The 27,460-nt window shown below is 39.8% G+C and overlaps 1 protein-coding gene across 8 annotated transcripts in view; it reads right to left on the bottom strand.

Moving 5' to 3' along the window:
• The window catches only part of kmt2cb (lysine (K)-specific methyltransferase 2Cb), a 93,374-nt gene extending 66,636 nt beyond the window's left edge, over positions 1 to 26,738 (bottom strand). For all 8 annotated transcript variants that reach the window (XM_077555663.1, XM_077555668.1, XM_077555664.1 and 5 more), the window contains exons 1-3: positions 25,824 to 26,738; positions 17,776 to 17,967; positions 1,640 to 1,728 (exon numbers count right to left, since the gene is read on the bottom strand). In XM_077555663.1, the coding sequence (XP_077411789.1) occupies positions 1,640 to 1,728; positions 17,776 to 17,966 (280 nt within the window). In that variant the 5' untranslated portion in view covers position 17,967; positions 25,824 to 26,738. The remainder of the gene's footprint in view (positions 1 to 1,639; positions 1,729 to 17,775; positions 17,968 to 25,823) is intronic.
• Between the last annotated feature and the right edge of the window lie 722 nt (positions 26,739 to 27,460).

The raw sequence follows: 27,460 nt of genomic DNA, 5'->3' as shown, positions 1-27,460 counted from the left end.
TGGAATGATTAGTCTGTCAAAATGATATACTGTACTACAGAAAGAAATACCAAAGGAATCTAATCGTAATAGTAAAAAATATATATATATTTTGTTATATTTTCTGTCCATTTCTAAAAATGTGTCCATGAGCAAAACTTGCTGCACTTGTCTCGCTGTTATGCAACAGTTTTGCTAATTTATATATTAAAGGCGCCAAGACAAATATCTACGTATGAGATTCTAGCTCATGGGTGTCAAACTCATATTAGCTCAGGGGCCACATAGAGGAAAATATATTACCAAGTGGGCCGGATCGGTAAAATCATTGTATATAAATATTTAAAAAATTGCCGTCAATTATATGCAGATTTTCGCTATTTGCAGGCCAGCGCTAATTTACTGTAAATATATTGTCCCAAAAAATAACACGAATGCAAATGAAACACGGCAACACATTGCCCATATGAGTTCCGGGCGTGGTATATCTACCTATTTTGCATATATCTGTATATTGTTCACAGAATGCATTGTGCATTTTCATATTTGTAGTTGAATGTGTCTCTTATTCAGTACGTTTGTGTTTGATTTATGTTGGTCTATAGTGAAATTACGAATTTATATGCTTGATTATGGCCAACTGATTAATTGGTCCGACATTACTCTTTTTTTTAACTTTACAAAATCACCTTGCTGGCCGGATTAAACCCCTTTGTGGGCCTGATCCGGCCTGTTTGACACTCCTGATTTAGCTGTTACATGGCACAAGTGATCCACTTGCTTTTACATGCAAAATGCATCTGTGTTTTAAGATAGCGTTCGCCAGAGAGTTGGAGACCCAAACGGCCTTAATCCATAGTGTTTTTGCATCAGTAAATAGATGCGATCAAGGAAGCCGCCTTGAATGTGCACAAACTGTCCTTTTTAAAATGCCAATATAAATATCCAGATTCGGATATTTGTTTATTTACATGAGAAGGATTTAACTGTCTTCTACCTTCTCCGCGACAGCGCTACAAGGCATTCCCCCCCCCCCCCCCCCCTCTCTCAAGTACAGGTATTTGAGAATTATGGTATCGTGACATTTTTGCCAGCTAAAATTCACGGTACGATGCTAGGACCAGTACTATAATTTCCCTCAAGCTTGATTTGCCTTCAAACCGAAAGTATATAATATAATAGCATTGAATAGAATAGGTTGCAGACGTTAGGTAGACCTAATAAAAGAAATTCAAGCCAATGGAAGATCCCCAGTCCCTAGGGTATCTACTGTACCATGAACGGGGGCATCAAAATGAAAAACTCAAAGCGAACATCACATGATGTGATGTACACTACACACACATTTATAAAAAAAAATTATAAAAATAAAAAAGCACTAATGTGTCTGGAGAGACTGATGGGATTTTAAAAAGCTTTTAGGGGGCATTAGCCTTGGGCTCTTTCCCACTCCTGCTCCTCAATGCCAATCTTAGGACAGAAGGAGAGGTGGAGACAGCGAGTGAAAAACTGAGGTGAGGTGGAATACAAAATCACTGCAGCTCAAGCTGAACCATTTCATTTAGAGCCCTGAAGAGGAAGGCCAAGGTACCATGAAAAAGCTCTCATCTACCTTCCGCTGAATGAGCATTTCACAAGCAACGGGGCAGTGAAGTCTCACCTGTGTCCTGAGGGCCAATGGAATCTGTTATCTCTGTTCCATCCATACTGTCTTCCTCATCCATGATAGCCCTACCTCTGGTGCGGCCCCTAAGGCAAGAAAGAGGCAAACACAAATAAATGCAGGCAATGGAAATTAGAAGTAGCCACAGACATCATTGGGTTGGAAAGGAGGAACAGTAGATTAAAATAGTGTACTATCACAGCAGTATAGACCGCACCTGTTATTAGGGAAGGAAAGGACACATTTTAAACACATTAAAAATCGAATACATATTAAAATGCTTGCTGTCACTAATGAAGACACCCATGTTCTGCTTTTAGCATTTTGCATGTTAAAATGAAGCATAGTGCACATGACTGACATGAAATAGCTATTATTCACTCCCAGACACTTTCACTGAAGCAACCCCCTTCTCACTGATTTGGCAAGGCCTACAGAATACTGTGTTCTATTGCTATAAAAACATGTAACCTATCAAAAGAAAGATCAGAATCTCTTCTTTCATCAGGAAAAAGTATATTTCTATCAGTTTCCGTTTTGCAACAATTAGCATTAGAATATAGCCAAGTTTCATCATTATTCACAAATCTGTTTATAACTGTGGGTAAATGAGCTTTTATCAACATGGCCCTGGTTGAGCTCTCTGTCTCTGCTGCCACCTTCTGGCCGTTTTTGTGATAACTACCATTTCTTCAACCCTCTGCTGTTGAGAGGCTGCATCAAAGCCTTCTGTATGCTAGCATAAAAAAAAACACATTTAAAAAACGTATAAATACGACTGTGGGACACTTAAAACATTTAAACGAGAATGCATTTTTACATTTTTGGGAGCAAATTAGTTAAATGATATATGTTAAAATCGAGTGTTTAAAATAATTAAAAAAAATATATTAAGGATTTGTGACTAGAGGGCCACTTTCTCAAAGGTTTGGGTGGAGATTTTTTTTTTAGGCCGTGTCTCCCAGCCCTTAATGCTGAGCATGCCACATGACTACGTATTCATACGTGTAATAATAATTATAATAATAATAATAATAATAAATTTTAAAATAAAATTTGTAATGCACTTTTCAACAACATGATCAAAGTGCTACAGAGAAAAAAACTATTAAAATTAAATTACATTACTAGTCCAATATACTAGTCCATCATTGCACACCGTAACCTCCAAATTGCATATGCCAGGAACCTCATAAACCGAGGACTGCCTGCATACAATAAACAAAGAATACTGTAGTTAAAATCTTGACAAACTACCTGCCTACCAAGTAAAACTATCCACTAGTGACAGTTATCACATATTGCACATTACGTTGTAATGTTGTAAGTAACCGCTATTGTGTGTCTTCCCACTACAGTAGACTGCCCCAGAAGCAAGCAAGATGACGAAACACTTAAAATCATGAAAAAGCAGCACTTCCGGCATATAACTTACTACTTAAGCTACGTTAGCACTTAAGACGTGGAAATTACTTAATTCGGTAATTAAAAAGCGGATGGGAAAACCAGAGTACCCTAAACCATTTTATCAAAAATGCACAACAAAGCAATTCCATCCATATCTAGAGAAACTGCAAATGAATTCAATGAATATTTTGTATATGTTGGATCGGACTTGGCAAAGCAGATTCTTGATCCTCTACAAAGAGATGGAGTAGACATAGATATTATCAAGAAAAATCCTCACACCATTTTTTAACCAAAGTCAGTAAGAAAGAATTGGTAGATTTGGTTTGCAAGTTTAATAGTAAAAACAAATCCAGTGATTGTTGTGATATGGTACTAGTAAAAGATGTTATAAACCACTTACATATATTTGCAATCAGTCGTTGTTAACAGGTATTTCTCCCAATGCAATGAAAATAGCCATTCCAATACACAAGAGTGGAGATATCCATACTTTTTCAAATTATAGACCAATATCACTTCTGCCCGTTCTCAAAAATTCTTGAAAAACTTTTTGTTACTAGATTAATTCATTTTATTGAGAGCCATATTCTACTGAATGAACAAGAATATGGATTTAGACACAATAGGTCAACTACCATGGCATTGATTAATCTGACACAGCAAATTGCAACTGCTATTGATAGTAAATATTATATAATTGGAGTCTTCATTGACAATAAAAAGGCCTTTGATACAATCGACCATAAATTGCTTATAAGCAAAGATATGGATTTAGAGGAAAAGCCTTGTCATGGATAACGGATTTATCTTGCAAATAGAAAATAATATGTGCAGTTACATGAAGTAAAGTCTGAATTTATGAAAGTAATGTTGAGTTCCCCAGGGGTCAATCCTTGGTCCTATATTATTTATTTTATATATAAATGATATATGTACAATATCAGAATCATTCAAATCTGTACTCTTTGCAGATGACACCGCTTTGAAAAGACTTAGAGCTTCTGAACATAGTGCAAGTGGAATTAATTACTATGAAACGATGGTTTGACATTAATAAGTTATCATTAAACATAAATACAGTACAACAAAATTTATATTATTTGGATATCGTCAGACCAATAATCCTGTAAAAATTACGATCAACAATATTGAGTTAAAAAGAATACCGGTATATGAAAATACATTTTTAGGTGTTGTTGATCATAAACTGTGCTGGAAGTTGCATGTTTAATATCTTCAAACCAAATTATTATTATTATAGGAATACTACATTAAGTAAAGTATATCTTTAACCCAAATTCTCTACACTTGTTTAGTTCTTTCTTAGTTCCATACATGAGTTATTGTGTGGCGGTTTGGGGACATACATATAAATCAATAACAAACACGGCCTTGATTTTACAGAAGAGAGCAATTAGAATAATTAACTTTGTTGATTATCATGCACCTACTAATAATCTATTTATAAAATCACATATACTTACATTTAACGATCTGGTGGACTAACTCTTTTACTGCCAAAAAACGTTAAATGACGTTTAGTAAAAAAAAAAAAACGTTGTGTTCAGAAGCTCTTCCAACACAGATTTAGCAATTATGAGCTGAGAGAAACATTGATGTTTAGGAAAATAAAAAACAGAACAAATGTGAAACAGATGTATGTCAGTGAAATGTGTCAACTTGTGGAATAGTTTTGATTGGGAATTGAAACTGTGTAACTCAATTAAGAATTTCAAATACATCTATAAAATGAAAGATGACTAATAGTTACGAAATGGCAATGTAGTATATAGTTATTGCAAAAATGTGGACAAAATATATTTTTCTATAAATGTAAGTCAGTAATAAATAACATATTTTTGTAAATATATGCATGCGTATATGTAGTACATTGTTGGACTTATGTGTAGATGCGGTATGTGAATGTATGAACTTGTAATTATTAACTGTTACTTTGATGTAGCATCATGTGAAAACTGTATAAGCTTTGGCTTCAGTCTACACCTTTTGGCCTTTGTTCTTATTTGTATATTTCTTTTTTACTTATTGATTGTTACGACCAAATAAACTCAACTACATTAAACGTCAACACTTTCAACCGTCTGACTGCATACCAGCTCATGCAAATTGCACGCACACACAAAATAAGTAGTATGGAGCCTCTGTCAGCATCCTCCAGCCGGCTGAGGGGCTGTGCTGACATCATCTCGGAGACAGCACGTGGAGAGCATAATTGTGGCGGATACGACTGTTAACATGCGAAACGGGAAGAGCAAACACCGCCCAAATGAGAGCAGTTGTGTCTCAGGGGTGCTTGGAAGGATACAGGCGCTCAGAGGAGGTGGAGATGGCAGGATGTGGGCTGGCATCATTTTGATGTCACCACAGAGAGAAAGGAGAAGGAGGGGTGGGGGAACAAATCACAAGTGGCTGGATGCCAAACAGACTCCTCCCTTTAAATAACTTCCATGTCAAGATAAGTAACAACCTTCAACTATGAGGATCGAGCCAAAACTTGCCGGCCTTGGCTTAATTGAGTGGGATCTATCCAGCAACAATGTGTGTCGTTCCAGATATATAGAAATATAACACAAGTAACAGTAGTGTGAAGTTCTGCTCAACCACTCGCCAGGAATATGAAGAAGGGGTGTGAATCACAGAACTGCTACGACATGTCACAATGTGTTTATTTCTTTGAATGATCTTTTTACTGGCCAGAAAGATCTTATCATCTTTAGTACAATACTAGAATTGAAAGAGGTTTAAAAAGTAACTTTTCAGTAATAGTCTTAAATAGAGCTGGGTGATTAATCGGAGTACATTTGTCAGGAAGATTTTTATCTTTTTTTTTTTTTTAATTACTTGTTTAGAGGCTTTTGGAGTGCAACCGATGTACACTGCTTCGATTAACAACAATTGCCACAGATGGACAGATAGTGTGAGGAGAGCGCAAAAGTGAGATAAAGGCATTAAAAGAGAGAAATATAACATTTTCTCCAATATTTAAAACCGTTTCCAAGTGTCTGCATCACATATCTTGCAGACATATTTTTAGAAATCAACAGATAAACGATGTACTTGGTTGTTTTAATTTTACACTTGATGTGTGGGCAGAGCTGAGAGTGACCCAGGTGAGTTGGAATTGGGCCCTTGGTTTGGTACTACTTGAGATTAGAGCTGTCAAAATTAATTGATTAATCGACAAGTAATCGATTATCAAATTAATCGACAACTATTTTAATAATCGAGTAATCATTTGGAGCCTTTTTTTTTTCATAAAAAATTGTCCAAATCCTCTGATTTCAGCATATCAACAGTATTTGTTCACTGATATCTATAGTCCTTTATGAAAGAAGATTATCTTCTGTGTTTAATCAAAATAAGACATTGGCAAACATCTTTGGGAAACAATGACCAAAACTGTAACAAAATCAAGCCTCCTCTTTTTTAAATCCCTATATAAATACGAAGTACAAAATACCCACCAATCACTGGTTAATAAACAGTAATCAAGGAAAATGCTTTTGTAATACACTTTAATTTAAAATTAAAATGAATCCGATTAGTCGATTCATTGATTGAAGAATCGATAGATTAATTGATTCTAAAAAATATTCAACAGTAACAGCTAGGGCTGGGACAATCCACTTCTGTCACGTTCAAATCTGGATCCCGATACCTTGGTGGTGATCATATAATTTTTTTTCTTTTCTTTTTTACCATTTTGGGGGTGGGGTGGTGGGGCTTCTTTAATTTTAAAGTTATTAACCTTAAAATGTGTATTTTTCACTCAAACTCATTGTTTGTTTTTTATTCAGGAAAGTGATATTAGCATGCATTTTCAATTTCATCTGCAGCCATGCTTTATACATTTCAGATTTTTTTTAAACCGCACCTGCTTTGTGTGGTGCATTCCAGGGAACCACATATTACAGGGGAGGGGAGGGAATCGGTTTGTTTTTGATTTTCGCTGTTTGTTCTCTTTCTTTTTTGTGAAGCACCTTGTGTTGCTTTCAAAGTATGAAAGGTGCTATAAAAATAAAGATTGAATTGATTGATTGGTTCATCCGTCTGTTTCGGAAATTCAGTGCGGAAAAAACAAATGTGAATTGCATGACACATTGTTCATCGACATGTTTTGTTTGGATCGTCGCCTCCCCATTGATCGAGAGCGGGGCGCCCCGCCGTTAAATGTCTTCTAAAAACCTAGGCTCATGCAGGAGGTTTTTGACCAGTTTTGCAGCCCAAACTGGTGCAATCATGTTGATGTACCGCAGGCTTTTATTTTGAAGAACTGACAACCAGCTACAGGGTGTTTATGCCAATGATGAACAGACTTTGAGTATTGCGGTTGGCTGTGAATAAAAGTTTGCTTTGTGAAATACACCTTGCCATCTGTTTGAATCCCTTGCGACATAATAAGGCAAATTGCCACAATGAAGACCCGCCGAACGGTGACAGATTACCCCCAATTGGCAAAAGTTGCGCAAGCCTTACATGGCCATCCCAGTGACATGCCCAATGAGAGCCTTCATCCACCCCACCTCGATGCGCTTGTGTTCTAACATGTATAATTTGTTATATAAGATGTTCATTATCAGAGAGGTAGAATATATAAAGATAACTATAAATAATAGGACTTAAAAAATATATATATCAATGACATCATCAGTGACTAGTCAACTCAAATCTCATCATCATAATAAAAAATTAAAAAAAACAACAACTTAGTTCCGCAACCCCTATTGCAATTTAAATCAAGCATTAGTAATTCATCTCAAAGTTATCTTCCACCCAAAAACACAGAAATAGTCAAATTTTTGATGCACGTCATGATTAAAAACGACACTTGTGCACAACTGCAGAGGAAAAGACAAACATTTTATTTACAGCCTTGTGTTCGTTTGAAATATATGGATTATTCCTGTTATAATGAGCGCAAGCCAGAAGCAGAGAGCCATGCAGAAATCGGCTGTGCGACTTTTCATCTAGCCATCCCCCCTCCTCCTGCTCTCCCAGTCCCACCACAGCAAGAGAGGGGGTCCAGGGGGGAGGTGAAAATAATGCTGTGGTAAGTAGTCCCAGCTAGCAGCGCGCTGCCTGGAAAACATGTCACGCAGTTATGGAATGGACTGGTAAGCAGATGGAGCGTGGGCAAATGAAGATATTTTAACAACCAAGAACTGTTTGACATGTCTGTGTCTCAGACAACTAAGTAGTAAGATTTGACATTTGACAAGCGACATATGTCTGATGCAAATCCCGGTGACATGCGATTGGTTCATGACAGATGAAGTACTGACTCATCTGAAGCCTGTTATAAAAATATGAAGCCAAAATAGAAGATTAGGGTACATTTCAATTTAGACCTTAACTCATTTGCTCCCAAAAACGTATACAGTAATTTCTGGACCATAAGGCGCACCTGACTAAAAGCCGCGCTAGCTAAATTTGGGGAATACTCGAGTTTAATACACATATATAAGCCGCACCAGACTGTAAACCGCAGGTGTTTTTAATGTTACCGCACCGGGTTCCCGCTACGTTCTTTTCCATTACAAAGGAGCAAATTGTCTCACTCTCGTTCTGTCTCTCCTACTGTATTTTCGCTCACTTGGTTTGTTTTGCTCTGCCTGACGCTTTTGCGCTTCCTTTATAGTGCGCCACCTAGTGATCTGATGGATAAGCCACACCTTTGTATTAACCGCAGGTGCAAGTGAAAAAAGGAGAGGCTTCTAGTCCAGAAATTACTGTAAATATGCTCTATTTTAAATGTAAGTGTCCCAAAGACGTATTTATATGTTTTTAATGGGGATTTTTATTTTATGCTAGACCATACAGAAAGAAGGCTTTGATGCTGCCATGTTGCAACAAAGCTCATTTACCCACAGTTCTAAACAGATTTGCAAATAATGATTAAATTTAGCTATATTCTAATGCTAAGGCCATGTTGCAACAAGCTTGTTCCAAATGTTTTCAACAGGTTTGTGAATATAAATTAAATTTAGCTCTATTCTAATGCCAATTGCTGCAAAACGGAAACACATAGAAATATTTTATATTTATATTTTCCTGATGAAAGAAGAGACTCTAATCTTTCTTTTGGTATGTACCATGTTTTTATAGCGATAGAACACAATATTCTGTGGGCCTTGCAAAATCAGTCAAAATCCAGTAAAACAGCCGGGAGCGAAGGGGGTTGCTTCAGTGAAAATGGCTGCGAGTGAATGAGTTAATTGAAACATTTATTTTCAAAGCTTTTAATTTTGCCTCAATCAATCCCACACTGTTGAACAGTGTGATAGTAAGAAAAACAAAAGAACATTTAATTTTGAGTCCAAGGTTTTTTTTTTGTCTGACCTTGTTTTTTAAAGAACACCATTCCAAATTCCTTTTCCTTCGTTCTTTTAGGCAGTGTGTATGAAAATTACAAATGTAAATACCAATGGCATTGGATTCCCTGAAAAAAAGTTTTAAGCTGATTAAGTATAAAAATATAGACATACCTCTACGTTACACAATTGTGTCCAGTCCACGTCATCACTGTGCCATGTTTGCATGCGGTAACAAGGCACTGTTCATTTTGGACTTGTTTACTGGTCTATTGTGCTATTAAAAATGCCGCATGGCGTTAAGTATTGCCATAATTTAGATGACATTCCTAACCATCTCAGATTTCATATTCTTCCTTCGAGAGAGGAAAAAAAAAAGAACTTTACTGCGGAAGTGACTGACGAAGGTGATCAACCCGTTTAATGTACAACTGGTCCATTACGGTGACATAATGTATGAAAATCCTGATGGATTCTCACCAATATTTATGTGGTCATTAGGCATATGATAATCATAGTTTGAAAATATTAGAAATAAACTTGCAATTCTTTTAATTCTATTTATGTCGTATGGTTGGGCGCTCCTACAAAAAAAAAAAATACATCACTTAATGTCCAAAAAACGTGAATGACTGTCAACAAAATTTATGTCCAGGCACGTCTACGCAACGTGATAATCATAGTCTGAAAATATTTTAAAAAACTCTCAATATTTTGGGATTATATTAACGTCATAAATAGGGATGGGGGAAACTTCCAATTCTTAGTTGCATCGCGACTCAGACATGGGCAAGTCTGAATCGAGCCACAAACGTCCACATTTCGATTAGTAAAATACGTTAATGAAGGTATACAAAATGTTCAAAATATTCCTGAACAGAGAAGTGTTGTACCCTTCATCGTCGTCGGGACACTTTGGGAAGCGCACACGCAGCGCGCGCAGATGAAAACAAACATGGCAAACTCGCCGTGAGATCCAAAAAGCTGCGTCTAATTTAAAAGCACGTTCACATGACGGCAGCAAAATCAGTCCACATTCACTATAGATGGCAGAGAAAACAACTCCTCGATCATGTAAGTAGCATGTATGGGAGTATTTTGTACGAGTGAAACGAGTTCTTAATTAAGTCGAGCACCTCAAATTAAAAGCAACAGTTTATTTGATGTCAGTGCGCTGCAGCTGTGATTTGTAAAATAAGATACAAACATTCAATAACGTAACATGTTGCCTGAACAAATGCTAATTTCAAAATAAAGCTCAAGAAAGAATACATTGATGCCATGCAATAGCCTTAGTACACTTTTATTTTGAAGTTGGCCAGTATGCTGGCGTGACCGGCTGACGTCTAGTTTGATTTCAGCTTGCCTTATCATAGTTTTTAATTGCTATTACAGGCCAACATCAACTCGTCGCCATCACGAAATCATGTTAATTGCTAATTTAGGGCGCTAAGAAACCTGTAGTTTATTACGCCGTCATTGTGTGATTCGGCACAAGTCTCCGGTGTTAGCGGCTCGTCGCTAGCTGCTAGCAGTGAGTGCATAGCTGGCTACTTTTGAAGTATCGGTAGTCCAACAACTGTGGCTTTGCTTTCTGTCTTTGCCTCTTTTTAATGATGTGAACACAAGCTAGTTTGTCATTCACTTTCCATGTGGAGGAGTATGTGCCTTAAATTGAAGTTTGAGCCTGGTCTTTTTCTTTCTTTAAAAAAAGAAAAGATAATTAGAACGCCATCCTCATTTTCTTTATAAATCATTTTTTCCCCAAAAAATAAAAAACAATCTCAAAATGTCAAATACAGTATGGCTTGTGTTCCTACATTCTAAATGGACATATTTGATAATTAGAGTTTAATCTTGTTATTTCAATGGGAACAGTGTTTTATAATATAAAAAGGAAGACAAAGTTCTATTTCTCCTTTTTTTTTTTTTTTTGCTGAGCCAAAAAATGATCTGGTCCGTGTTTCAAATCTGATCTGAACCATGTTTTTTTTTTTTATCCACTGCACCAAGTGATTAATAATTTGTGAGATTAATAGAAAAGTGTTGTAAAAAAGTGCATCAATATACATAAATTATGGATCAATAAACATTTTATAAAAAATCTTTTTACCATGAGGTGTCCAAAGACTCTCACTCCTAGTCATAAGTGTATATGCATATCCAGAGTTGGGGAATCCAGGTCCAGAAAGTAAAAACCCAGGCACAGATTGGTTTTAGCATCAGATGCTACTAGCAGGTAATCAAGCTTTTTCGTTTCTTTTTTTTTATTCGATGAGACGACACCAAGTTATTGAAACAGGAAGAGGGTACACATCATGTTAGCTTGAGTGATGTTACTGGGCGGAGATTGGTAAACATATTTTTATATGTTTTATTTATTTATCAATCTCTACTCTACATTAGCGGTGGGTGTCTTTTTTTTCCCACTGTTTTTATGTAGTTTGGGGCTTAGGTGAACTGTACAGTATAAAGGAGTTACTGGAAGGCACAAAAACATTTATTTTCAGTATCACACTGATTCTTGTTTAGTATTGAACAAAATAAAAACTTTCACTAAAAAGTGAATCGAGTGTCTTGGGAGTTTAAATGTTCATATACATCCCAAAAGTTAAAAGTGGTTAATTACCTTTTAGCAAAATTATCATGCATTATGAAATGGTTTCTTGTGCTTACCGGTGAGCCAGGCCACTTTGAGTGAGCACTCTGTTGCTTTTTGCTTTTCTGTCATTCACGAGGTCATTTTCGAGCCTCATATGACTACTGTACATAATTTTGAAGTCTGCTAGGTTAATGCTAATATAATGTCAAAAGTCATAGAGGGGCTAAAACAAATTACCATCAGTGTTACTATCAGTATGAACCTTCAGTTAATTACTACTTTTACTTGGACCATATCTTTATAGTGTTTCCTACAGATTTGAAATCTACTTGGGTACGTGGACTCCGGCGGTGGGGATGGGAGGCGGGTTGGACAGGAGGTGGGTCTCTGTCCTGTTGCTACATCTCCTCTAGCCTCACGAACCAGAAGCGTGTGACGGCGAACATGCGGTATATCCTGTCCCGACACGTTTTTTTTAAATTTATTTTTAAATATATTTTTAATTAATTTTCTTGAAAACTTCTTGGGTGGTGGCCAATTTACTTGGGTGGCCCGCCCAAGTATTAAAATGGTGTGGGAAACACTGCTTTAATACAATGGATCGAGGACACAACACCGGGATGCGATCAAGAGACGAATAGGATCTTTCTTCACTGAAGGGGTCAATTGGGGCTAAAAGCAGGTTCTTAAATGACTGTCACTCCATTAGTTTGGTTACACGTACGTCCGCTAAGCTTTGTGAAGCTTGCGCATGTTCCCTTGGTTTCAGGATATTGACAAAATAAATGTGTTAAAGAAATTATCCATTTTAGCCTCTTTTATTTTTGGATCTTTCTTTTCTGTCTGAAAATTGGGAAGAGTGAAACGGAGGTTTACAAACGTACACTTCCGTCTTCTCGAGCTTTGGCAATGGTGTTTTTTTGCCTATAAACTCCATTAGGAGTAGGACAGTTAAAAATGACACCAGTGGAACTGTTGTTTTGTCACTTAAGGCTGAAAGCCGTTTACTTTCAGCACTCCATTTGTCGCCATTCTAATGATGGCTTTGTTTGGTGGCAAGGTTTTTTTTTTTATTGATTTTGACGCATGCGCAAACGTAATGCACACTTCGCTTATTCAGTCGCTTTGTTAGCATGAGGAGTAACAGAATGCATATGCAATTAATAGAGCTGCTAACTGCTACAGCTCACGCCCAGCCCAGGCACTCCCTACAAAAACACACACGCGCACACTCTAACTTGAGCCAAATTCAAGAGGAAATGTCCCTTTTCACTTTCATCTTTGCTGATGTCACAGCCACCAATCATCAGGCCCGACTAACAGCCAACACTAGAGAATGTCCAGCCTCACAATCATGACTGAAGAACCAGTGTCCAACATGGCATCCCAAACCTGCATGTGAACATGATAGAGCGTCCCCATCTCCATCAAGACAACACAGCTCAACAGTCATGTCCGAGGCGTGCATGTCCCCAGTCATCAACCGAACGGGTCCGCGTCATCCAGTCCTAACAGACCCGCTCCAATTTTTCTGCTGCTCTCACATTTTTGCAGCGCAACAGCAGATGACCAAGTTGTCCACACCCCCAGCAGATAGCAGGGTGCGCTTGTTAGCCAGTTCCTTCCTTGTTCTGAGCTGAGCGGGTCTTTACTGTGCACACTAGCTTCTACACCCCCACCGGTCTGTACTCCACCCCCTTTGCAAATGATGGAGCTGTAATCTCCCTCTAGATCAGACATGGGCAAACCCCGGCCCGTTATGCGTTTCAATCCGGCCCGCCGAACTTATCCAATAAGGCTAGAAAAAAATTCAATTTTTTTTTTTTTGTTCAGAGGCCGAGTGGTTAGAGTGTCCGCCCTGAGACTGGGAGGTCGTGGGTTCAATTCCCGGCCGGGTCATACCAAAGACTATAAAAATGGGACCGATTGTCACTCTGCTTGACACTCAGCATTAAGGGTTGGAATTGGGAGGTTAGATCACCACATGATTCCCGAGCGTGGTGCTGTGCTGCTCACCGCTCCCTCAGGGGATGGGTCAAATGCAGAGAACAAATTTCGCCCCACTTAGATGGGTGTGACAATCAGTGGATCTTATCTTATCTTATTGGATTTGGACATTTACAGCAGGAGACGGCACGGTTTTGTGTTGAACACAGCAATAAAGTCCTGATAGTCCAGAGAATCGGTCGATTCTTTTTTGAAAGAAAGCAGGGACAAAGAGTTCAGTCTATCAGTCAACATTGTGGCACTGTTGCGTGTTTTGATCCTTTTGACAGCTGAAGATAGTCTTTCTACATGTTGTCATGGGTGAGGTGAGGAGCGCGCATGCAGGAGACCGTTGATATTGGTGAAGACATCCCCGGGGCGTGCGTCGAGCACTTCTATGAGCGTTTCCTCGTTGGCTTTTGGCTTCTTTTTGAGCTGCTGCACAAACACCGTGTGCTATGCGTCCCCCACGGAGATGGAAAAGTGGTCAGAGACGGATTGGATGTACGCGCTTTGTCCTCAGCGCGTGACAGGCAGCAGCGGCTATCATGCAGCCGCATGTGTCACACGCACTGTGGGCCCGGGTTAAAAATGGGTGGGCCAATGGAAAACAATTCTTTAACTTTACGCCTTGAATTGAAATCTATTAATAATAGATGCAGTCACCATGTTTGACAGATCACAGTGTATGTGCTATTATAATCTATTTACATTTCTCCTCCCACTTTGCCAAATAGTGTGTCTTGCATATTCATTGAGGCAAACGTACTACCTGGATTAGGGCTATTTTATAATAATCATAATAATAATAATAATAATACATTTCATTTAAAAACAGCACCTTTCAGAACACCCAAGGTCACTTTACAAAGCATAAAAACACAGCAAAAGTTGAGCTAAAACAATAAAAATGAAGCTATTGGACAAGCTGTTTTAAATAAGTGGATTTTGCACATTTGAAAAACGCAGTCCTTAGTGCACACTATAAGTAAATTGGGTTGTACATTTATCTGTGGGTTTTTACTGTGCTATGAGGTCCAAATGCTCCTGGTCCGGCCCATCTGTCAAAATTTCAAACCCATTGTGGCCCGCAAGTCAAAAAGTTTGCCCACCCCTGCTCTAGATGGTGTGAGCTCCAGTGTGAGAACCTCACTCAGGACTGCGGGATGAGCAAGATGGACGTGCAGGCGCAGGTTATCTCCCAGGCGTCCAGCCTGTGGCAGTAGCATATTATAGTGGACGTTCGACAGACCCTCGCACACCATTTTTATGCTCGTAAACAGCTTTTCTTGTTGCCATCAAAATTTTGAACATGTTAAAAACTTCTTTGCAATTTCACACTGGGCTAACGATTTAACCTGAGCCAGCGATTCCATTCCATTCCTAAATCTTAGGAATTCAAATTTCCAATTAAAGCAGTAGGGGGCTGGAGAAGAGCGTATCCACGCAATGTTATACCTGACAGATAGTGAAAAGGACAACCAGACAGCAGAGCTGACACTGTGACCAATTTACCACTAATGCGTCAACTTAACAGTGTTTTCTGGTTAAAATAATAATAATAAAAAAAGCTGTTCGATTCGCAAGTGCACATTTTAATTAGTAGTGTAACGAATCTTTGAGCCATAACTCGTTCGGATCAAGTGCGAGGACGAGTCAAGATAGCCACCACGCGCTGCCTGCTGAAGGCCAACTAAAATAAATGGCTATCAACTAATACATGTACGTCAATGCATTAGGGTTGGTATTGGTAGGCTTTTATTTTGAAATGGGCCCTCGAAGCGCACAATGGCGTGTCTTCTAACGTGACTCATTGTTATGGTATTTTGTGGCCGTTTCTTTTTTCCCCCCGTGTGGTGGAGCAACTCTCGACGGCCAAGACCAATACACTACCATTCCGAAATCATATTCAATCGCTAATTAAGGACAACAAGAAACCGCTATTTAATTGCACCGTCATTTTAGGATACAGCTGGCACAAGTCTCCGGCGTTAGCAGTTAGCCGCTAATGGAATGTAAACATTGACGTCTCTTGCGAGACGTGCGATGCATTCAAATGCATTCGGATATTTCATACTCACACAGAAAGAAGTCCATCAATGCATTAAACGTTAAAAATTGCAAATATGTAAACAATGTGGGCTTTCTATCAATCTATAAAAGCTGACATATCAAGAAGAATGATGGGGGTGAAATCACCTTGCTATTTTACAAGCAAATTTGTCAAGTTAAAAACCTTCGAATTCCCCCAAAACAGCTGTTTCAATGCACTGCTCCAATAGAGACTTTCCTTCATCCTGTTGTGATAGATGTATACAAACGCTCTAGGAGGGTCATTGGGAATGCAAAAAAATTTAAATACTTAAAAACATCAATTTGATGCATTTTGAGGGATAAAAATCAAGCAGACTTAAAAGACAGTATCAATGTATAAAAAAATATCTATCTAAACATGGTCATGTTATGCTATATAAGCAGGGTTGGGAGGCTTACTTTTAAATTGTATTCTTCTGATACAGTTTCTCATTACTATTTATTTATTTATTTTTTTTAATGTAGTTTTTAACGTAATCCAATCGCCATACTATTAAAACAATGTAACTTGGACAGTAACAGTGAACCCGAACTATTTGCAAGGGTAGAGACCGGCCAGGACAGCGAATAACGAAAATCCATGTGTAATTGACATCTCGATAGATAGATGGATGGATGGATGGATAGATAGATAGTCACGGATGGGTGGATGGATTATTTATTCAGCCCATGAGGAAAGTAGATTTGCTTTCTCCATAGCAGTTGTTGCCATCATAACGTGTGAAATGTGGAAAAAGCGGACAAATAATGCTTATGAAGGCAACATTTACAGATTCACACCCAAATAACATTGCCTTCATCTCTCACAAAGACGCGCACACACGCACACGCCTTAATTATGACCTAATTACGCTACGACGATGATGATGATGCGTTACATCAACTGCAAAACAAACTTTTATCCTAGTCACTAGTTTTTACATTTTTATTGTTAATATGGTGTTTAAATAGTACATCGGTGCGTAATATGTAAAGAAGGTGGAACTCTGTCTGACGTTAGCATGTAGCGGGTTAGCAATTAGCTCCTCCGTAGCAGGACGCCGCAGCGTGCAGACAGTTCAAACTTTTTCCTTTTCTTCAGTGAGTCAGTTCCAAACAGTGAATGGCGCTTAAAACATCCTCTTTCCCCTCCTACATTCAAATTGGCCGCGTAGTGTGTGGAGGGCTGGACTCTCGACATGTCCCGTCCGCAATGACACCCTGCACTCTAGGGACAGACAGTTCCGCCAACTTCTCCTAATGTGGCTTGCTGCTTCTCCACAGAGAAGGTACACGCAGCATGAAATTTAAGACCTCACCCATATATAAAAATGCAATACTTTTTCAGTATTTTTTAAGGTGGTATTAATAAATTCAATGCGTGAAAGTAATGTCAGTTTAGTGATGGGATCTTAAACAACAAACGTGCAGTCCCCATGGGGACTTGTTTATGGGGTGCACCCGTCTCATTTTCAAAATGACGGAAATCCGTCCCCACGACGAAGAACTTCAACCCCTGGTGTGTACCAAATTTCTACACCCTTCCACAAAGTTTCATGAAAAACTCTCAAGTCATTTTTGATTTCAGGAGAAACACATGTGAGGGCCAAAACATGCCCTCCTGTGTCAGACTGAGACTGTAAGGAAGCATCCAATTAAAAACAGGTTTAAGACACCCAGTCAAACATGAAACTTGAAAAAAGATGTCTTTACATAAAACCAAAACATACTTTTTTCTGTTCTTAGAGGAGGCTGAGAGTTGCGCCTGGGGTAGGCAGGCGGCAGCAGCATCCTTGCGTGGCCTGCCACGTGGTCGCTTGTCGGCATGAGCGGGACTCCCTGTGGATGTTGCCTCTGCACAGCTGGAGGGTGGTGAGGGTCCCTGGTCAGAGGGTTCCACAGTCTGTTCCTCTGATGACATTCTGACACAAACAAACAAAGATGCTATCTTGGTGTCACATTTTCAGAGGCATTCCACTCAGAAATGTTCCCATCAGTATGCATTTTTTCCCCGACTTCCTTTGATTCTACATTGCTAACTACATTTTAGAGAGAATCCACTAAATATAAGGAGCGCTTTGGCGCTTACACTGCAAAATTGACCACCAGTTCTGCCAGAAATGTTAATTTTCCCTCATCTGGTGTTTTGTTCATGTAGGCGGTGACGTCTATATAGTTAAGGGTGGATTTTGGCTAAATTACGCTGGAGGAAAATGCCATAAATCATACAGCAAAAGATGTTTTCATACTATGGCCAGTCGGCCACTCAGTTTCCCCTTTACTGTCAATTATGCATTCACATAGTCTTTTGTCCAATTACAACCTCACAAGACTACTTCATGACAATGTCATACTTTTTAAAGATAGTTCCAATGCTCTCTTGCAGTTAATGTTGAAACTATAGTCAGGTTTCCATCCAAATGTTTGGACATTTTTATGCAAATTTTGTGAAAATGCGCAAAACGGACATGCGACTTATGCCCGTTTCCATCCGCTCTTCTATTGCGAATATGCGCCGCGAGATGACGATGTAGCGACGGAACTTTGGGACAATGGGGAGTTCCAGGTGGGAATGTTGGTTTTGACGGACTGAACGAAAGTAGTTAGTCTTTTTGGCTTCCCTCCCGCATGTAAGTAAAGTGTGTCGTTACATTGAGAGCTGATGTTAATAAAGCCATCAAAAATTGCATTAATGTTTTTTTTCTTTAATTAATTATAAAAAGAATCGTGTTTCTTCGTCTCCCCAAACATATCTTACTTTATCATCCGCCATATATTGTGACTACAAACGTGCGTGTGACGGAGTATCAGTCAAAACTTGCGACGTATATCCGGTCTTGTAGTCGCTTATTCGCAAAACCTGTTCCCATTGCCAAAATGTGCATTTTCCTTTTTTCGATACGCTTCAAAAACTACCCCCTCCAAGCTTACATTTTTTTTGGTGCGAATTTTGGGTCTTTTTTTTCCGAATTTCTAGCGTTTCCATTCAGTTTCTTTTTCGCAATTCTTGAAAATGTGAATACAAATAGGTGGATGGAAACCCACCTTATGTCTCTGAACAAACACAGAACTCAGTTGTAGGTTGGAGTGAAATTTCAGGTTGAATGTAACCTTTATAGTTAAACTTAATTTGGCTTTAGTTTCGCTTTGACCTTTGAATGAACACAGCCACCTGTTCAACGTTTTTTTTTGTTTTTGTTTAGTTTTTTGCCTTTATTCAAAATTGTAAGACTTCCAACACGGTGTTCTCATTGAGAAATCGCCACTAAGTATGAATGACTTTTTTTGATCGAAATTGCAATTTTACAAGATGTGATCATGTGATCACTAAAACTGCATTTTTATGCAGCGCTTCTGACTGACACCGTCTGTTGTGTCAACTCCCATCTTGCCAAGCTCACCAATAAAAAGTGGCACGCTTCTTGTGGACATGTAACGCTAAGCAATCTGTATTACAGTCCCAGGCCACAACACGAACATCTCGTCTCTCCAGCGAGCGCCAATACCCAACGTTTTCATTTATGAAGGTACGGCTCATGTTTGATTGCTGTCAGATACATTTGACCATTTGTTTGTGAGACATGCAAAAACTACTCAACTGATTTCAATGAAACTTTGTAGAATTTACCAACAAAAGCCATAATTTGTTAATTTTCAGTCCGTGACTCTTAACTCTTTGACTGCCAGACGTTTTCAGAAACGGGATGTCGCCAGTGCCAGCCGATTTAAGCATTTTGACTGATCTTTCAAGGTCCACAGAAAATGCTGTGTTTGGACTATGGAAACACACATACTACCAAATGAAAGATTGAACTCTCATCTTTCATCAGAAAAAAAATGTTTGTTTCTACCTTATTCCGTTCTTCAGTAATCAACAATAGAAAATGGTTCGTTTCACCGAAATGCTCTGTTTTGAAACAAAAAACGGAGAAAAAGAGCTTTTTGTGAAACAATGTTATTTCATGCACTCTAGTGAATTGTACACTTCTTTTTGTCCATGAATGATGCCACAAACACCTAAGTAGTGCTTTACTTCTGTAATACACCACCACCAACAATGAAAAAGTGCTTTTAGATTGCAAAATACGTTTATTTCCATTCAACAGTAACAATTTGACAAAACTATTTCGCAAACTATTTACAAATGTGTGCAACTGTGGTACTATTTACAATTATGTGGATGTTTCAAATACAGTTTTTCTTTTTGTAACACTGCCCTGCGTGCAAGGAGACGGAGCAGGATTTGCACAACAGATATGTTTCACTTCGATTGTCCGTTTCGCGTGCAGACGTTACACTTTCTTGACGGCCTTTTTTTCCGGGGAATAGCAAGTAGCAGACTGTACCCATTCCTTCGATGAATATGCATTGGACTCGGGGTACTCTTCGTCGTCCGATTGAACGTCCGCCTGAGCGTGCTCGGTTGTGCTTTGCGTTTTCCGGTGTTAGCATCGCTAGCCTGTGAACCTTTATGACGTCGTCATAGCCGCTGCGTCAGCGCTTCCAACTTCGGCGTCAACCTCGGAGTCACCATCATCATCATCGATGATGATCATCGTCGTCATCAATGTGCTCTTTAGCGTTGGTTGATGCTTTTCGTCTTTGAAAAAAACTGCTCCAGCGTGAGCTGCTTGCAACCGGTCGCCATGTTCTCTTCCCTTCCCCAGCCATTGTCCCCTCTAGCTCCGCCTCACGTCTTCTACTGACGCCTACCCAATCTTGTCAAAAGAGAGTCACTGCTGCCATCTAGGGGCCAAAAATAGTAATTAGGCTAACTAGATCTGCTTGAAACTTTCACCACAGCTGGCCAAGGTTTTCCTCCACCCGTTTCCAAAAAAAAAATTAAAAAAAATTGGATGACGTCTTTTAACGTCCTTGGCGGCCCTCCGTAGGTTTTTACTAAACGTCATTTAACTCTTTCACTGCCAGACGTTTTCAGAAACGGGTTGTCCCCAGTGCCAGCCGATTTAAGCATTTTGACTGATCTTTCAAGGTCCACAGAAAATGTTGTGTTTGGACTATGGAAACACACAACACACACTACCAAATGAAAGATTGGACTCTCATCTTTCATCAGAAAAAAAAGTTTGTTTCTACCTTATTCCGTTCTTCAGTAATCAACAATAGAAAATGGTTACTTTCACCGAAATTCTGTTTTGAAACAAAAAGCGGAGAAAAACGGCTTTTTGTGAAATGATGTTATTTCATGCACTCTAGTGAATTGTACACTTCTTTTTGTCCATGAATGATGCCACAAACACCTAAATAGTGCTTTACTTCTGTAAAACACTATCACCAACAATGAAAAAGTGTTTTTAGATTGCAAAATAAGTTTATTTCCATTCAACAGTGTAACAATTTGACAAAACAATTTCACAAACTATTTACAAATGTGTGCAACTGTGGTACTACTTACAATTATGTGGATGTTTCAAATACAGTTTTTCTTTTTGTAACGCTCTCCTGCGTGCAAGGAGACGCCGCTGGACTCGCACAACAATTTACTTTCACTTTGTCCGTTTCGCGTGCAAACGTTACTTTCTTGACAGCCTTTTTTTCCGGGGAATAAATAGCAAGTAGCAAACTGTACCCACTCCTCCGATGAATATGCATTGGACTCGGGGCACTCTCCGTCGTCCGATCGAACGTCCGCCTGTGCGTGCTCGATTGTGCTCCGCGTTTATGACGCCGTCATAGCCGGCGCGTCAGCGGTTCCAATTTCGCCGTCAAGCTCGGATTCACCTTCATCATCATCGATGATGATCATCGTCGTCATCAATGTGCTCCTTTAGCGCTGGTCGATGGCTTTCTCTTGTAAGTGTAGAGCTGCTTTGCAAACGGGCACCACTTCCTCCTTAGCCATCTAGCTCCCCCCCCCCCCCCCCACGTCTTCTAATGCCGCGTCAATGCTTTCCTTCCACGGAGTCATCATCATCATCATCGATGATGATCATCGTTGTCATCAATGTGCTCTTTTAGCGTTGCTCGATGATTTTGGGCTTTGAAAAAAACAGCTCGAGCGTGAGCTCCTCGCAAACCGGTCGCCATTTTTCCTTTGTTTTCCATTCTGATCTCCTGCTCGACGCTCTAGCTCCGCCTCTACTGACGCCCACCCGATCTTGTCAAAAGACAGTCATCGCTGCCCTCTAGGGGCCAAAAATAGTCCTTAGGCACAAGAGACCTAATTGAAACTTACACCAGACATGCGGAAGGCTTTCCCCCACCCGTTTCAAAAAATAAAAATAAAAAAAATTGGATGACGTCTTTAGACGTCATTGGCAGTGCTCCGTAGATTTTTACTTGACGTCTTTAAACGTCAGTGGCAGTGAAAGAGTTAACGTTTTTGGCAGTCAAAGAGTTAATGGCCAAATTCAGGGACAAACTGTAGGTAGGTATTTGTGAAGGTGTATTCATCGATGTTTATACTAATTAGAATTATTTGGTCATAGCTGAGATTTGTGGTCCAATAACCAGGCAGCGTTTTCTCATTCCAAACACTTCTGGCACAAATACTACTCGAGAAGACGTCAAATCTTTTACGGCAGCTGACACCATCTGACTGCCTCGTCTCTTCTACGCTCGTGTCTGACTGGTCTCAGGATGCCTACAGGCTCTTCAGGCAGATGGTGGTCCAATAACACCAGAAATAAGTCATTAGAAGGACACTGTTATACGAAGGAGTATCCAGGCTGTGCCGGGGAGAAAAAAAAAGGGAAAATAATATAGTTACTAGAATAAACAATTTTTTCTTGGCATGAGGCACTTTCAAATCACACTGCCCACCAAGTGACGTGGCCCCAACGGACAATTGCAAACAAAACATCTCACGCTTCTACCTGGCAAGTGACCCTCACACGCAACAATACACTGCAACTGGAAATCTGCAATCCTTGGTCATTTTTAATCAGGAATGAGGCACCACATAATGAAGTGTGTTATTTGTAACTTAAGTAGTTGCACAACCCAGCACACTGCGCAACATTTTAGTCGGGGTCGGCAGTGCCACTCTGTGTGTGGTGGGCCTTGGATTAATTTTAAAACAAATAAATACTTTGACACGTCAACAACACCAGCTGTATGGACAATTGAATGTGATTGCAAAAATGTTTGTCTGTTTGTCAGATGAAAACAATGACTTTGTTGAGAGTTTTTTTTTTTTTTTTATCATAAAGATTACGAGTACCGATACCAGCCTTATTTTTAAGGAAACGGTACTTGATACCAGTATCGCAGCCCTTTTGTGGTCGAGTTATGATCAGGAACTAGAAATTAGAAAATTCCTATTAATTACATGCAATTTTAAGGGAAGATGCGACATCGGCATATACAGGTCTTTCTTTGAAATAAAATGTCCTTGTTTTGTTTTTGTTTTTTTAATATGTACTGGTGGCATCTGTATCGGCTTTGAAAAAAGTGGTATCAAACATCCCTAATCATAAACCGATAAGTAAGTATTCTTAGACAAATATTTAATCACATATTTGGCCAGAGAGTGTGGTTGCTGATCTCAGACTGCTGCGTTCACGTTTCTGTGGGAATTTTCATTGAAGTTCAGATTTTTTCAACAACAAACTTCCTGACCAAAATGAATGTTTTTAATTATTGTAAAATTGCCTCCGTTTCTCAACTGTTTACAATTGAGAAGAAGGACTTCAGTACATGTGTTTAAATAGATTTTTTTTCATGAAAAATGAAAGGCTCAAGTGAAACACCTGTGGATTTGTTTGCATTATTTTTGTCTGATTTATGATTTACTGACTTATGTTTACACCACACATTTTGTAGAATTTTGTGATGTAGACTAGAGAACGCTTAAAAGACTGCAAGTCAAAGTGTTTTGTAAGTCAGCAACTCTAATTGAGGTACATAAATTGTTTTTAATTTAATTAACAGATCGTTGCTTTGCCTTTGTTTTACAATAAGCCTAACCTATAAGACAAAGCATTTATGTACAATAAATCTGATATTGTCTATTGTAGTAGAGATTGATTTATTGACTGTTTTTGTTATAAAAAAAATTACATGGGAAGAGGACCAAGGAAAAATATCTAGCATATTAACTTGCAATCGCAATGCTGCAATTGTATAGCAGAAAATATAGATGAATCACAACTACAGTTCTTCAAAGTGGTCCATGCAACCAGACCACGCCTTTTAAAGGCACAGGCTACAAGCTCGTACAATATTTCCTATATGGTTTATACATTCAATGTTTGGTTAACACCATTTTTTTTAATGAGCTTAAAAGTATTTACTACTGCGTGTGTGTCTGCAAAAAATAGCGGGTTCACCACTTCATTTATAGCCACAAATGTATTCACATAGCATTTTTTTGCAACCTGATGACCTTCGAGACATTGTAATTTTAGGGCGTTATTTTCAGTGTTCCTTTGATGCTTCAATTTACTGCCAACATCTACAGTTAAAAGAATAAGAGACACTTCTCTGGCACTTAGTTGGGTACGGACACTTTTGGCTAGGGGTGCACCGATCACAATTTTCTGGTCGATCACCGATCCCCAATCTTTTAAAAAGTCTGACCTGCCGATCCCGATTTTTGCCGATACCGATTTTTTTCATTACAACCAACAAATACCTTCAGTGTTCCAATCTTGTTTTATTGGAAAACATTGAACAATATCAGTGAAATAATACAAATGGGTTGTTTTAACTGCACATTAAGTAGTTCTCTCAAATTAAAATGAAAATCCTATTAGTCATCAGTGGCTGACTTTTTCAGACCTCTGAGGAGGGAGATGAGATTGGTGGAAAAGATCTGTTTATTTTTAAGGGATCGGCCAATCACCGATCTTTCAAAATTAAGGAAATCGGGGCCGATAAATCGGCAGGCCGGTCGATCGGTGCACCCCTACTTTTGGCAAAAGTGGACCGTGGCTCAGCTCATCTGACGGCGATGACACCCAACATGGGAGCATCTGAGGTGAGCCCACAGGGTAGTCACGACTACCACCACGGGGTCCAGTGTACACATACAAAGGTGAGCTTTTGTTAACTCCAGCTTGGACACAAAGCACTTGCACGCACACACACACACGCCTGTTGTGTCTAACAGCAACGGCAAATAGAAAGCATATGAGTTAACGGTACTAAAAGTACTTATTCCACTTGGTTCTGGCAGGAGTATTGAGTATTGGACTGAGCAAACAGGTTAATGTGCAATTACTTGCTATGAGTTAAAGTGAACGGTCATCAATGTCTTTATTTTATGCAGCATTCTCACAGAAAGCTACGTTACACCAGTCAGATGATGACAACCAGGCAGCCTATGAGCCAACTTCCCAGGCGACGATGAGCATCTGTGTCCAACACACACACACACACACACACACACACACACACACACACACACACACACACACACACACACACACACACACACACACACACACACACACACACACACACACACACACACACACACACACACACACACAAAGGCTAGGTCTGCTGAATGAAATGCAACTGTGTTGGTGAACTACAATGCCACACAAGTGGAGAGGATGCTTACATAATGGCGTGGCTTGAGCTCGCATTGCACACGAATCAAACGAGCACCGTTAGTGTGTGAATGTTTCGATGGTGCTACAACAACTTCCATTTAAATATAGTGTTACGTGATATATTCGTTCGATAGAATGTTTCGTTGAATAGTCCGAGTCACGGAGGCGACCCCCCCGCGACATCAAATGGATGTTGTTGATTCGAGCTGCTGCAAACAATATTTTTAAAAAGAAAAAAAGAAAAATATTCGCCTTACCTTCCAGACCCTAAGAATAGTGAAGTATCCTCTTCATGTCCAGAATTGCTGGGAGGATGAAACGTCAATGTTTGATCAACCAGCTAGCTAGCTAGCGAGCTAATTAAGCTAGCTAGCCTCTCTCCGATGAAGCGCAGCTCTCAAAAACGCATCGCGCGTATCGTTATATTCCAGCGCCGCAAGGTTATTCCCAACTTTGCCCATTTGATGCAAGGAGCGCTGCTTTCAATCCGTCAGAAAAGCGCTTCCCTTGCACACGCATTTGGGAGGAGTGGAGGGGGGGGGGATCACTTTCCTTTCTCCAATGACAGCTGTCGTCGCACGAGTTGGGGATATGTAGCTACTTGGTGTTAGCCACCCAAGTCTGCTGCCAGAAATGTCTCGCATTCAACCTTCGGAAAAGCACTCCAGAAATCCAGAGTCAACGCTCCATGACGGCGTTCGGATCCGCAGCGAGGCGCCAGGCGACGGAGGGGGGTCGCCGACGGCTCGGTTGGCAACTGGTTCTATTTTCTTCAGCTGCGACAAGCTGCGGGACCCAGCGGCCAGTTACGAGACGCTCGCAGCCACCCTGCCACGCAGTAACAGGCGCCTCGCCGCACATGAAAGAATAAACATGAGCTCGATGGAACCTCCGCGTTGGCTCCCGCGAGGATTTAACTGCAAAACGGTGGTGAAATATCGCAAAATTAAGTTGATGCTTGCGCCTCGGTCCAGCCTGTAACTGTGGCCATGGCTAATGATAAGTGGCACCGAAGCACGGCCCCTTCTCGGCTGCTCATAAAGTAGATCCACCTAACACCGTGCGTAAAATGATTTCCACATTGAAGCTAATATCGAGGAATAGATGTTGCACGAACGTAGCAAATTCGAAACAACGTCGATAGGAGACGGGAACAAAAACACCCCTTAAAACCGGATGCCAATTTCTTCAAAAATACTCTCTGACCCGGCGGAAGGATATCGGCATTTAGTAAATAAAATAATGGCGGGGACGCCGGAAAATATGGCGCCTGGAGTCACGACGGGCTGGAAGGGAGCGTGTTGAGAACAGTGCGTAATGCAAATTATCCCAACGACCGATTTTTTATTCTCCCAAACGGCCTCTTAATAACTGTCTCAGATACATTCTAATGGACTAGGACGGGTGGAGTTCAACACGAGAAGTGGTTGTTCCGGGCTCATTCGGGAGGCTCCGAGTAGGTTCACGACACACGCACAAACCACGTCGCATAATAATTGTGAGCTGCGCTGGCTAACATGTCTCTTCCTCTTTTCTCATTCAAATAAACCCACGCTGGCTGCCACATTTGCCAATTGTGTTCCGTGTTTTGCAGAAGTGATCAACAAACAAGCACACGGGCTGTAACGTAGGGGTTAAATTTCTGAAAGGCCCACGGGGTTCGACTTCTAGTGAATATACATAAAATGCAAAACGCGTAGGGTTCTGTGTATTAATGTGCACAATGTCCCCGGGTCATTTCAAACTGTTGGAACACGGTTTTTAGTCTAAATACGCTACATTGAGGGGTTAGTGGGGGGCTTTATTTCTTTTAAATGGAAGGGGAAACATTGGCACCGCTTCCTTGGACCGCGAGCGCCCCCTTTTGGACACCATGGAATGAACAAACACAGCG

This window comes from Vanacampus margaritifer, chromosome 2, assembly GCF_051991255.1.
Source record: "Vanacampus margaritifer isolate UIUO_Vmar chromosome 2, RoL_Vmar_1.0, whole genome shotgun sequence".
Taxonomy (NCBI): Eukaryota; Metazoa; Chordata; class Actinopteri; order Syngnathiformes; family Syngnathidae; genus Vanacampus; species Vanacampus margaritifer.
Note: the sequence above shows the minus strand (reverse complement) of the source record. Positions and strands in the feature narration are given on the sequence as shown.